At 39.1% G+C, this 14312-nt stretch overlaps 1 protein-coding gene across 2 annotated transcripts in view; it reads left to right on the forward strand.

Moving 5' to 3' along the window:
- Positions 1 to 700: 700 nt before the first annotated feature.
- Positions 701 to 14312, forward strand: part of LOC131035559 (non-functional NADPH-dependent codeinone reductase 2-like) — a 124497-nt gene continuing 110885 nt past the window's right edge. The window contains exons 1-3 of one of the 2 annotated variants that reach the window (XM_059217054.1): positions 701 to 869; positions 1057 to 1206; positions 1493 to 1668. In XM_059217054.1, the coding sequence (XP_059073037.1) occupies positions 1081 to 1206; positions 1493 to 1668 (302 nt within the window). In that variant the 5' untranslated portion in view covers positions 701 to 869; positions 1057 to 1080. The remainder of the gene's footprint in view (positions 870 to 1056; positions 1207 to 1492; positions 1669 to 14312) is intronic. The other variant, XM_059217055.1, reaches the window with a different exon arrangement.

Raw genomic sequence — 14312 nt, forward strand, 5'->3', positions numbered from 1 at the left:
AAGTAGTTAAGTTGCATACAAAGACACCAACAAAAATTCGTTGAAATCTGATAATGACCACTGATACATTTCCCCTATAACCTTTACGAATTCAAATTTATTTTCAACAACTAGTGGAAAAGATCAAGTAGTTGAGCATGTTCTAAAGCTCTTGTTGATTTAATGTCCACATTTTTAACAATATTGAACCAATAACTTGGACTTTAAAGTTGTTACTCTTGATGGTGGCCACCCATAATTGAATGAAATGTATTCTTAGATCTAAAAAATAACAAATCATGTGATGCTAAATCACGACACTAATAAAACATGACTTAATGCACAAATATCAATCTCATTTTTTCTTTGGACCTTTTTGAACACCTTGACAAAACACATGCTATGTGATATCATATTTAATGATGTGATCCTAAAGAAAACTTGGGAAATGATTTGAAATTTTTTATTAAGATTTTAAGAAACAAAAAGATAGGATGCTCAACTTATGAATACTCTCTCCCTCGTATAATTAGATCACTTATAAAAATTGATTCACTTATGAAACTTTTGACTAAGCTAAGTTTTATCCTCACCTTGGTACCTAGTGACACGCCTCCCAAAACAATTCTCTGTTTGATAAAATAACGACAAATAGGTACACACGCATTGTATTATTGAAATCGTCTGCTAATGAAAGAGAACCAAATGTTTGAACATGCTGACTTCATGTACAGCAGTTTGCGGTCATATCAGTTATCTTTAAGCGACACCTGTTGCCACAGATTCCACTCGATTATATTTCAAAAAACCTCTGGTCGGAAGCACTCTCTGCATGCATTTCGAAGCCTTTGAACAGATTCACCTTCAAGCATCGAGACGAATTTTTGCAGGTAAATACTTCTATTCATTCGGTTCAATTCACACTATTATTCTTTAATTTTCAGTGAATATCATTATGAAAGGCAAATGTGTATTGATGGTAACTCTGCTTCAAAACGTATTTCCACTACTCTGTAAATACGAAATTCAGTTTGTAATGTATTTCTGTCTTGTTGCATGGACACACAATGTGTGAAGACCCGTTAGACATATTCTCTAGAAATGGGCAGTTTAGGTGGAGTTGCTCAACTCAATTCCGGCACCACAATACCATTAATTGGTCTTGGAACCGCTTCAGACAAACAGAACTATGATGAAATTAAGGGAGCAGTAGCTGCAGCTTTGGAGGTAAGTTTTATGTTTTCTCTCTCTCTTCCATATATCCTTTTGATGGCTGCAGAGAATTCATTTATATTCTACAGGAACACTTAATAACAGCGTTATCAACCAAATTCTCTTTTTCTCCCCTCCAATTTACTGCTTAACCCCAGCCTTACAGACTAAATCCATGCAGCCCATTGACCTATTTTGCTCCTTGTGGACATTAGCACAATTCTTTTCTTTATTACGATAGTTATTTTTAATTTGTGATTTAAGTAAAATTTTCTTGATAATTATTTATATGAATCTCCAGGTAGGGTATAGACACTTTGATACGGCCAGCCTTTATGGGTCAGAGATAGCATTAGGGGACGCTCTCAAGGAGGCCTTTCAAAATGGGGTTGTTACAAGGGATGAGGTTTTTGTCACCACTAAACTGTGGAGCGAAGATTTGGAAGATCCTGTTAATGCGTTGAAGACAAGTTTAAAGTAGGTGGTTCCTTCTGATCCTGGTTCGCTTTTTCCAGTGAGATTAGATTCTGTAATGGTGCTATATAGTGGTTGATAACCCCTGCAACCCTTTTTCTGTTGATCATAAAACTAGGAGCAGTGGATTTTTCATTGTTGCATTGAACAGATTAAACACTCACTGCTTTGCCATATTTATAAAATGTTAGGGTTGTAGGGTAATGGGTTACTTGTTCTTGGTAAATTAATTCTTTTAACTTATGGTTATAATTTGATATTTGAGTCTTTGGACATGTAAAAGTGTCGCGGTTAAAACACTTCGTTGGTGAAGTGGCCACCAAGGTTCAAACTCCTGCTGGGTCATTGTACTTGCAAGGCCTTGTGCCTTCTCTGGGCTGTTGTGCTCGCGGATTTGAACAAGTGAAGTGTGGGGATAAAGCAGAGTTTCGTGACTCGCGGCGAGTCATGCGAGTCACCGGGCCGGGTGACCCCTACCGGGTCACGATGACCTTGACCTGGGCTCGGACGGGTCAGGGGGTGTGACTCGCCTGACTCGCCTGACTCAGCGAGTGACTCCCTAACTCGCCGAGTCTGAGGGTCATGACCCGGCCAGAGTCACTTAAAACAGTGCAGTAAAAAAAACAAAAAACAAAACATAACATTTTTTAATGATTTTTTGGCCTCGCGGGGCGCTGCCCCTCGACCCCGCCCTGTATCGCGACAAGGAACGCGCAAGGGGTGCTGCCCCTTGACCCCGCAAGGGGCGATACCCCTTGACCCCAACTTGGGGGCACTGCCCCCAAACCCCCGTTGAAAAATATAGGGGGAAACCGCGCCGATAGAAGTAGGGAAAATCTAACCTACGAGTCTGATTAGGCTCCATATAAAAACACAACTTAGAAATCTTGGTAATTGGTATTTAGATTTAGTATTTCAAATTTTCTATAGTCTCATTTGACAATGTAATTCTTATACTGTAATAGTGTCATACATCTTTTCAAAACTAGTTTTTCAAGTACTATATGTATATGTATAACTATATCAGCACCACCCCACCGCCACCCCCCTGTTGCCGTCCCCCTGTCGTCCCCAAACTTAGGCCCTTGGTCCCCCCATCTTGGAAACGCGTCCCCTCGTCCCCAACGCCCATGGAACACTGGAAAAATAGGAAGCCATAGTTTTGCAACCAACTGAGAGGAAGAGGTAAAAAGCTTGCACAAATCACATTGGGGCAACACTATAGTCCGATTGGCTCATTGAGTCTACCGATCCAGTCTTCACTAATGAGGACCTTGAGTGGGTTGACCAGGCAGACAGAAAGGCTGAGGCTGTGGCTATGGAAGAGGAGGAGGATAGAGCACGATCAGGCACAACACCTATGGCTACTTAGACTGACACATCACAGGCAGAGACTATGGCTACTCAGTCATCCAGGACCTACCTTAGATACCTTTCTAGGAGGCAGATAGATGAGGCTGAGCCAGAGCCTGAGCCATAGACTTGTTTTTGTTTACACTTTAGAGTTACATATATGTTTGGGAACATTTGAAGTCGTGGATTTTATATATATTGGACAACATTTATAACTCTATATATCTATGTTTTCTAATTCCTTCAACTACAATTTACATTTCTACGCATGTGATGGATGTATGTTTATGTATGTGATCAAATTAGCTTCTATTTGATGATGTTATAGTGTCTTTAAGCTTAATTTGATAATGGGTGTATGAAACAAGTTTTAAATCATTAAAAATCTCTAAATTTCAAGGGTTTTCTTATTTTGCCGAGTCGTTGCCGAGTCATTGCCGAGTCCGAGCCGAGTCACGAGTCGAGTCAGCCTTGCCGAGTCAGAGCCGAGTCCGAGTCTGGGAACTTTGGGATAAAGTCCTCCGTTTGTGGTCTCACTGGTTCATAGCTCTGGGTCAAAAGCGTTAACGTCATAGCTCTGGGTCAAAAGCGTTAACGTGGAGCCAGAGGGCGTGTCATGCCAGCGTCATCAGTTATGTTAAAAAGTTTACTAGGCATAGTCAAAAAAAAAAAAAAAAAATGATATTTGTAAGGAAATAAAATACACCCTACAATTAAATTAGGATCTGATGAATGATGAATTGATTAATAACAATCAGATCTAAATTAATATAAAGTGAGAAAGTATATGTAAATGATAAATGAAATTGGTTGCAAGAGGCTCAACGAGTCAGCTTTATAGTGACTTGTGAATGACAATGAAAGAATTCTGCTGTGTATTGCGCTTGGTGACCAAAATCAGCATTCTGGAATTGAATGCCTGTCAGACTGTGAAGAATCGGAACTATGAATCTGGATCTGCTCAGGTCTGGGTTTTGCGTGCAGTTTAGTCTCTGGACTCTTTGCCTACATGCAGTTTTATCCTTTGATAAATGTCCTTCATTTTCTTCTTGTCTCTGCCCATACATGTGTCTCAGACAAAATGGGTGTCGACAAGCACCTTGGAGATTTGCTATAAGCTGGGGGGAGCATTTGTAATGCAGAAAGTACAGATGATGCTATTTGATCCAAATTGGTTCTTAGATGATGCCCTTTGATAATGAATTTTGATGATAACTAATGTCCTAGGACTTGTCTTTAAATACACAACCATAGGTGCTCAATTCAATGCATTCAACATGCAAGCTGATGGATAATGGTCAAATTTGTAATGCTTGGCTTGAGGAAGTGGGAAAAAAGGCTTTGATTTAAGGAAGCAAGGTTGTGTGTGAAGTTCTCTCTAGTGGGCAGGACGATGCCCATTTTTTAAATTTTAGTCTAAGAGGCTAAAGAATAATGACCGGTTTTCATCTGATGGTGAAGGATGTGAGATTTAGGTAATAGTTTCAGGGATAAGGTCCAACTTTGTGTGAAAAATAAGAGAAGTTGACCATCTAGATGATGTATCTATGACATGGCAAAACTGAATGCAAAATGAGAGAAAACGGGTGAGGTATCCACTTTTTTCCTCTACATTTTGCCCCCTCTTTGGCATGCATGTGATCTACAAGAATCATGCATGCTAAAGTAATGAAAATAGCAATTGAAATAAACAAACAAATTTAAAAGAATACATGTTTATATGGCACCTCATGCTTTCTTTGTGTTTTTGATAAAATCATCTCCTCAAACCTACACACAAAATCATGAGTAGCTTCTGCAATACAATGTTAATAGCATAAAATCATAATTGACATTTTGCATTTTACTTTTTAGTAAACATGACATCAATCAAATGTAGAACGACAAATGGATGTGAATTGTGAATTTGACAAAAATGGAGTCATCAGGGTGTGACTGAGTAGACCCCCATGCAATGATGCAAAAAGCTAAGAACATAATCTTTTTTATGTTGTATAGGTGTAATGTCTCCAACTAGGAGGCTGCCAATTCCTAATGATTAACATACATCACTATGCATTTAAATCATATTAAAATAAGAAACAAGGAATGTTCTATAATACATTTGATAGTTAACCTACTCAAGCCCTGATTCCTTACTTCTCTCCTAACATCAACTCGAAAGAGCATGGGGAATTACTCATCATAGGGTGTTGTTGTGACCTTTTCACACATCACCCCATTACAAACAGGGACCCCCTCTTTTTGCTCTCTCGTCGCGTTGGTTTCCTAGGGTTAAGATGGCTAGCAGTCAATTTTAAGCTCCAAGTATGAAGTTTGACCTTAGGAAGTGATCAAGTCACCCGAATCTCAATTGAAAGCATGAATAGTTTCTAGGGTTTTAGGATACCATAGGTCAGGATTGAGGCATGGTTGTCAAGAATCACCTTCCAATGATGAAATTCATCCAAATAATTAAGAGTGGAGGTGATGAACTCATGAAAGCTTGAAAAGGAAAATTTTGACTAAGTCATGATTTTCCTTAGGTCATGGTATTGATGACGGCTTGCTCACCATGAGCAATTTGTGCGAATGGACCCTAGAAATACGTCCATGCTAGAGAAGCGAGAATTCCAAGACCCTAAGACAATGCTAGTAAGGGGTCAAGATTGGAGAATTAGGGTGAAAAAGGAAAATTTGATTAAGTCAAGTTTTAGCCTAGGTCATGGTCCTTACCCTGGGCTATGTAACTGTGCAAATGAAGCAAGAAATGCGCCCAAGCGAAGGATGGATTGAGCAAGGGTAGCATCAACTTAGGTGTTTGAATGAATGATTTGGCTAAGCAAGAATGACAAATAGTGATCATTTTGTGCAAATGTGCCTTCAAATTGTGCCCAAGTTGTGCAAATGACCCATGAAAGTGCGCCCTAGCAAGGAATTGTACGAATGAACACCAATTTGCTGCCCTAGTTGTACAAATGCATGCCAAAAGTGTGCCTTAGCAACAAATTTTGTACAAATGCAAGATCAAAATGCGCTCAATCAAGCAACAAAGTTGTGCAAACAAGCATGAATAATGCGCCCTCTTTAGGTTTTTTTGTGCAATTCAACATATAAAACACAATGAAGAGACAATTTTGTACAAATCAACATGAGGTTTGCGCCTCATTTGTGCAAATGGAAGGGCAAAATATGCCCTAGGTTGTGCAAATGAAGGTAGAAATTGCGCCCTTGTGCAAACGGACATCAAAATTCTGCCCTAATAAGAAGCTTGTGCAAATGCATGGTGAAGATATGCCCAAGTTGAAGGGATAGAAGATTATAAATCTTGTGCAAATAACCATGTAAATTGCACCTTCATTTGTGCAATAGAATGTGTAAAATGCGCCCAAAGCAAGGGGTGTCCATAAATGAAACGTTTTGCTTTAATTTGCTAAGTCGGCTATATTAAGAAAAAAAACGCTTAATAGGGAGGTGAAACAACTTGCTCCTCTAAATACAAGTCGGCTATGTGTAGAAAAGATGAAGGGGTTTGATCCTTGAAGGGAGATGCCTATATAACAATATCAAGAAACATTATTTCAAAAGCAATTCAAGACAAATTCGATCTGCTTCTCCAAATTCGCACAACAAATAGCACCAAGAAGAAGTTGTTCCAAAATTGTGGCAAACAAGGAAGATTGTAACCAATTCACTCCAAATAAATAAGGTGTAATCACAGCATACAAGAGTGTTTTAAATTCGCTTCTAGGAAGACTATTCCCAAATTTGCATCAAGAGGAAGATTTGGAACAAGTTCACATTCAAGACCTGTAGCAGTCCTAAGGACAAGCCTGACCAAAATCAGATCATAAACACTGGTTAAAATTTCATTTGCTGACCCGATTCTAAGGCAAGTTTATCATTTGCTACGAATCTCAAGAAACCTTAGGGTTGAAATTTTGTTATAAGATCAAAGGTCTGAGTCATTTTTATCATTCTCAGGTCTGATTCAGTTGTCTAAGCACTGCAATCTCATTATATCAGACTGATTTCCAGTTTGCAATCTGATTTTTAAAGAAAATTTTAGTTTTTCATCCTGATCAAGGTATGTAGAAGGTTGAAAGTGATGACAATTTGGGGACGGGGGGGACGTCCCCTGGCCGTCCCCAAGTCCCCTAAATGTCCCCAGGACTGGGACGGGGGTTTTCAGGTAGGGGACGCGTCCCTGGGTTTCGTAGGTTTTCTTGTGACAATTTTCATATTTCATATCATGAGGGTTATTAGGGCTTATTCTGTTCATATTTCTTGTATCGGGCTCATTGCAATTCAATTAAAGACTTTAAAACATAAGAGGTTTGCAATATGACTTTTGTCATCATCTAACCATCAAAAACCCTAAGCAATATCAATTTTGTAACGCAAAGTAACTTGTTTTACAAATAGATGTCGGGATCAAGGACTGGAGGCAACTTAAGGCAGGTGCAAATGAAGGATGAATTTAGAGGAGTACTCTTTGAATCCAAGCTCTCCTCCAAATGGCGAAGAGTTGGTGATACCAACCTTGGTCATGTTGACATCTATGACTTTCGAGATTGAATGTTTGGGAAGGGAAAGTACAATACTTCCAAGATGGCAAGAAAGTTGACAAGGAACGACATCTCTCATATTGCTGGCTTCCCCCTGCAGTTCAATGTAGCAAGCTGATTGTAGAGTGTGCCAAGCATTACAACTCAGAAAAAAGGCAAATTGTGGCACCCGATGGTAAAGTGTTGTCTTACTTCACAGAGGCAGTAGTGGCAGAAGTATTTGATCTTCCTATATATGATGCCATGGTTTACAAGAGCAAGAAGGATGCCTTAGCATTATATGATAACAAGCTTGAAAAATGTGCTGAGATTATCAACAATGAGTGGATCAAAGAGCCTAGACATCAACATAAGAGGTTACCAAAGAAGCTTCTCAAATCTGACTTTAAGGAAGGATTTGGAGAGTTAGTCATGATGCTGAACTGAGTCATGGGATCACCCCAAGCTTCTTCATATGAACATTGGATGTGGTATTACATTGAAGAAATTGCAAAGAGAGCCAAGATCATCAATTGGGCTAAGTTAGTGAGTGACAACTTGAATGAACAGTTGAGGGACATAGAACATACAAAGACTCTTTATATGAGCTCATATGTGGTACCTAGCCAGATATTGCAAATATAAAGGATTAACTTGTAGGGCACCGGTTGGACCTGCTGAAGGACAAATGTTAGCATATGATGTTGTTGATGTATTTTTTATGCACTATGCAACACATAATAAAAAACTAAGTATCATATCCTCTCTTGAACAAAATCCTCCCAAGTGCTAAACTGTGTGATCAAATGGGGTGACTCCAAGGTTCCAAATGTTAGGTCTTGACGTGCTCTTGGATAGACTTAGTGTGTATGATGTGATTTTGCTGGATTCACAAGGGACTTACGTTGAATCTTAAATGCTGCTGGAATGTGGAAACTAACTTGACTTGAAAAAATAGCAAAAGGATAAAGGGTAGAGAAAGCTAATCTAAGCCTAGGAATGTAAGAGCGATGGACAATCTTTGGTGAAACTCAACTAGACTTTGCTTTTCCATACAAAGCAACAACTCCACAAAGTTTAGTGAGATCTCCAAAGGTAAGCATATGATGTTCAAATCACTACCATAGACATAGACACCATCAAGACGATGCATATCAATGAAGAAGTAGCAATTGAAGTTAAGCTTGGATAAATGAGTTCAATTGACGACACAAGATACTTCACAATCAATGAAATACTAGTAGAATGAACATAGGGGCTTCACCATCAATCATGCACAAAGATCTTCCGTCCATCTAATTATCATCATCTAACATGAGGATCTATTGTGACCTAATCACATCACCCCATTCTGAATGGGGACCCCCTACTTTTTAGGTCCTCTTGGTCTTTTGGTTTTGGTTCTTTGGGTCTTTTTGTAGCAATCCCTTTGGTCTCCTTGGTCTGCAAGTGTTTTTGATGAAATTTAATCAAGTCTGCAAGTCGGTTGAGCGAATTTGGCTAAGTCTGGAACCTGTTGTGTCTATTTTAGGGTTTTGCCCTTGAGACTTAGATTTGAGGTTTTTTCCTTAGGGTTTTAGAAAATTTGAACGTTGCAATGAAGTTAGAGCTCTACAAGGAAGCTTCCAATGAAATTTGATGAATTCTGAGCACTTAATATTTTTAGTAAGTTTCACTGCGTCCCAGATTGTCTTTATTTGGTCAAAAATCAAACTTACTATTTTTAGCAGGGTTCTATTTTTAGTGTCTCCCTATCTCGGTTTGACTAGATACGATGTTTTGAAGTACTTACTATTTTTTGTAAGTCTATTTTTGGCAGGTCCATTTTAGGTAGTGGTCACGATACTAAAGGTAGAGCATTCCTGAAAATCCATCACTAAATCCAGAAAATTGAAAAAGCAGGCGATTGATAAGAGAAATGGATAAGTGTGGAATTCTTTCCTGAAGTGGAAAAAGCATGAAAAATCTCCTAAGGCATGAAAATTCACTTTAATCCAAAAGTGGCATCTAAATCTGGAAAGATCAAAAAATGGTTAAGAGAAGAAATCCAAAATTCCTCTTCCATGGCAAAATCCGCCCAAGTCAGTACATGGGCGCTAAAATGACCTCATGGAGGAATTGACACTTTGAGCCAAAAATCCTCTACCACACCTAAATGGCGCCTAGGACAAGGTATAGAGCGCCAAACTTAAGGCATGGAGGAAAAGCAAGAAATACTTAAAATTCCTCCACATCATGAAAACAGCACCCAAGTCAGGATATAGAGCGCCAAAATGGCCTTGTGGAGGAATTTTCGTCTAAAGACCAAATTCTTGAAGCATATGGTTCTAGTGCCCAGTCTTGAAGCTGAGCACCAAAATGGCCTTTAGAAGGAATTCTTCCCTTGGACAAAAAAAATTCTTCTAGATGGTAGAATTCCGCCCAAGAAGATGTAGGGGGCACGAAATGAGGGTTAAGGAGGAAAAGCATGAAAATGGTAAAATCCTCCTCTTGGTGGTTATAGCGCCCAAGAAACAACATGAGCACCAAACAGGGGCAAGGAAGGAATTCCTCTCTCAAGAAAACATTCCTCCACAACATGGTTTCAGCGCCCAAGTAAGGATGGAGAGCGCCAGAATGAGGTGGTGAAGGAATCCTCGTGCAAAGTAGAAATTCCTGTGCTACATGAAATTGGCGCCCAAACTGGAGGTAGAGCGCTAGAATGGTATAAGAAAGGAATTTTCCTTCCGAGACATGAATACCTACAGAAGAGAGGAAGATTTTTTGTGGATACTTTTTTTAAAAGGGCAAAAAATAGGTAGGTATCTATTATACGAAACCAAACATACCAAAAATAAAATAGGATTTTTAGACCCTATTTAGAGCGATACTTCTTTCATTCAATTTTCATTAATTTAAGAATCTCTATTTGTACCCCCCAATTAGATCTTATCTATCTGTATTGTTCCTTTAATTAGCATTTTATCCTATAGAAATTGCTAACAATCCCAAATCTCTTTCTTATTGAAAATTAGAAACATAAATTAGAATTCAATTTAAAATCAACTTTTCCAAGATGAAATTTCTTCCAGGGACAAAATTATGAAAAGAATTCAAGGCAAGGAAAGAATTCAAAATTCCTTTCTCAAGATGAAATTTCGCCCCAAGATGAAGAAATTCCAAGGCAGAGGAAAAATTGACCAAATGAGAGAATTTTCTCTCTCTTGGATTCCAGAGTTTAGAATGAAAAAAATTCCTAAAAATTAGGAAAGGTGATGAATTGATCATAAATCTCTTTCAGGACAAGATGAACTCAAAAACATGAAAAAATTCTTCCAAAAAAAGAAATTCCTTCTACAAGAATTTTCTCTTTTATGAAAACCTAGACGCACAGGATTCCTATCGAAGTGGTTAAATTGTCAAAATTCTATCAATGAAGGAAAATCTTTCAAAATATCCTTTTGAATCCAAAATGGAAAGATTTTCACAATTAGTGAGTTGGTGACATGCAAAGGGAATATTCCGCATTTATGACACAACTTAAGAAATTATGGCAATTTCCATTTTCAAACTCAACTTTGATCGTGGGACCTGTTTGCATGGTGAGTTGTCAAGGGAAACCTGACATATTTTAAATGCAATTGGCGATTTTAAACTTTCACCAACTTAGCAACTTGGTAAGGAAATTCTTTTTAAACGATGGATTTGAATTCATTTCACACAGGTTATTGGAGAAATTTGAATTTAAAGAGAGGTGGAAAAAAGTCAGAAGCGAAGAATTTATTTATTTCTAAGAAGTTCTTGTTCATGGAGGAATGGCAGAATCTAGCAAGGCTAGCAAGGCTGCAAGCACTTCCCGGCAAGCGTAGATCAAGAATGAGATGAAAGGATTCCTTCCAGAGTCCAAGATTATTTCAAAGTGGAAGGAAATCAGCGACACCAACTTAGGTACTTTCCAGAACAAAATATTTGGAACTGCCGAACGTGCTCCGTCAGCCCTTTCCATCAAGTTTGTCAAGAGCGGAATCGTCTTAGTTGCCGGCTTCCCTCCAGCCATTCAATGCACAGAGCTGATTTTGGAGTGCGCAAAGCATTATAATCTTGAAAGAAGAGTAATTTTGGCATCGAACGGCAAGTTTTTGGTTAACATGACTATTGAAGCTATTGGAGAGTGTTGTGACGTATTCACACATCGCCCCATTGCAAATGGGGACCCCTACTTTTTTGCTTTCTGGGGTTTATTTTTAGGTCTTTTAGGGTTTTGTCTATTAGCCTTTGCATGCTGAGTGTTGCCAGAGGGATCACTAAGAGAGCAGGCTCTGTTTTAGCTAAAGGTGAGTCAGTGGATGCTCCGGGTTAGGGTCATCTTTGAAAGTCTTCCTTAGGATAAGGTTTTGTTTATGTTGCTAATTGTGTCTTGTTTGAGTTTGAGGAGGTCAAAGAAGCTTGGTGAGTGAGTATCATCTTTGGAGGTCTGAGTTAACTCAAATTGGGGAGTGATGAAGTCTAGAATGTCATCTTGATCTTCAAATGTCTTGAAATTTGGCTGTCTAGAATGTCATCCTGATCCTGAAATTTGAATCTCTGGAAAATTGAAGAATCCTCCAAAAACTAGATTTTGCATTATAACTCCTGGAGGTCCGAAACCACTCTCAAACATCCTGACAGTATATATGGAATATAACTTATCACTTATACTTAAATGTTATATTCCATATATGAATTCTGACGGAGAGACCAAAATGTCAAATTTTGCTCCTGACCCTTCCAAAGGGTCCAGAGCGAAATTCTCCATAAGACATTCTACTTTGACCCAAACTTAGAACTAACTCATTCCCAGGCATTATTGAGGGCCAAACACTTGTTTGGATGAAGAAATGTGAGAAATGAAGTCAAGATTTGAGCCTAAATGTGAATTTCGCTCCTGACCCTTCCAAAGGGTCCAGAGCGAAATTCTCCCTAGACACTATTTTCTCCCTTGTTTGGGCTAACATCCTTGTTCCTTGGACATGGTGGAGGGTAGATTGGTCATGTTCTTGCCTAAGGAAGTGATTCAAAGTATTGAAAAGTGAGGGTTTTGTCCAAGAATAGAAATTTCGCTCCTGACCCTTCCAAAGGGTCCAGAGCGAAATTACCCATAAACCTCATTTTCTTCCTTGTTTAGACCAACATTCCAGTCCCTTGGACATATTTGGAAGTGGATTAACATGTCTTTGCCTTTTGAAGTGATGGGATGTAAAAATGTGAAGGATTTTGTCCTAAACAAGATTTTCACTCCTGACCCTTCCAAAGGGTCCAGAGCGAAATTCTTGGAAACTCATATTTTCTTTTGGAGATGGTCAAATTCTTGAGTTTTGTGGCATGGTTGGAAGGACTTTTATGTGTTCTTGCCTTTGAAAATTGGATTGAGGAGATGGAGTAGTTAGAATCAACCCAAAGTGGGAATTTCGCTCCTGACCCTTCCAAAGGGTCCAGAGCGAAAATCCTTATAACTCTCATTTGCTTCCTTGTTTTGGCTAGGCGTTGGAGTCCAAGGCATGTTGGAGGGTAGATTGGTATGTTCTTGCCTTGAGAAGTAGTTGGACGCATTGAAAGATGAAGATTTTGCCTAAAACAAGATTTTCGCTCCTGACCCTTCCAAAGGTTCCAGAGCGAAATTCTTGATAAACCTCTTTTTTCTTCCATGTTTAGGCCACAAACCTTGTTCCTTGAGAAAGAGTGGTGTATGTTTGCCTTCCAGAGAATATTGGAGTTGAAAAGATGAAATACCAAACCTAGAATGGACCCTTCCAAAGGGTCCAGAGTGAAATTCCCCAAAACCACTCTTTTCCCTCAATTTTATGCCAAGTCTAGGGTGGTTCAAGGTGAAGTAGGATTGGAAGTGTCCTTAGGAGTGACTTTGACTTATTGGTGATCTTCAAACTTGAAGCAATTGAGTAGAAACATGAATTTCGCTCCTAACCCGGTCCAAAGCGAAATTCCTAAAAACACCTATTTTCCTTGTAGGTCAAGTCAAACTTTTGGTTTTTATGGCTTGGATGGGTGTGAAGAGGTGTGTCCTTGCCTTTTGAAGTTGATTGAGGTTGAAAGAATGAAGAAATAAGCTCAAAACAAGATTTTCGCTCCTGACCCTTCCAAAGGGTCCAGAGCGAAAACCCTAAAATCCATCCTATCCTCCAAAATTTGTGCCAAGCCAGGCCTAGACCAAGGTGAGAGAAGCCCTTAGGATTGCCTTTGAATGGATTGTTGCCTCCAAAAATGAAGATTCTAAGCTAGGACAAGGATTTTGCTCCTCACCCTTCCAAAGGGTCCAAAGCGAAATCCTGGATAGGTCCTGTCCCTGGCCATGATTTTGAACGAATTCTCCTTTTTAGCCATTTTGAGGTCAAGCAAGTGTTGTTATGATGAGAGATAGATCCAAGGTAAGAATCAAGTAAGAACAAAGTGAGAGGAATGGAGTTGAGTGAGAGAAAACAAGCAAAATATGAATTTTGCTCCTGACCCTTCCAAAGGGTCGAGATCGAAATTCTTCAAATCCACTATTTTCTCCTTGGGTGAAGCCAAAACATTGATTCTTGTGGCATGGTTGAAGGTGGAGTGAGGTATTCTCGCCTTGCAAGATAGATTGGAGTGAAGTAAATGAAATATCAAGTGAAAAACTTGAATTTCGCTCCTGACCCTTCCAAAGGGTCCAGAGCGAAATTCTCAAAATGTCATTTTTCCTTCAAGTTTGTGCTAGGCCAGGATAGTGATCAAGGTGGATTGGACTTAAAGATGGCCATAGACATG

Source organism: Cryptomeria japonica, chromosome 3 (assembly GCF_030272615.1).
Source record: "Cryptomeria japonica chromosome 3, Sugi_1.0, whole genome shotgun sequence".
Lineage (NCBI taxonomy): Eukaryota > Viridiplantae > Streptophyta > Pinopsida > Cupressales > Cupressaceae > Cryptomeria > Cryptomeria japonica.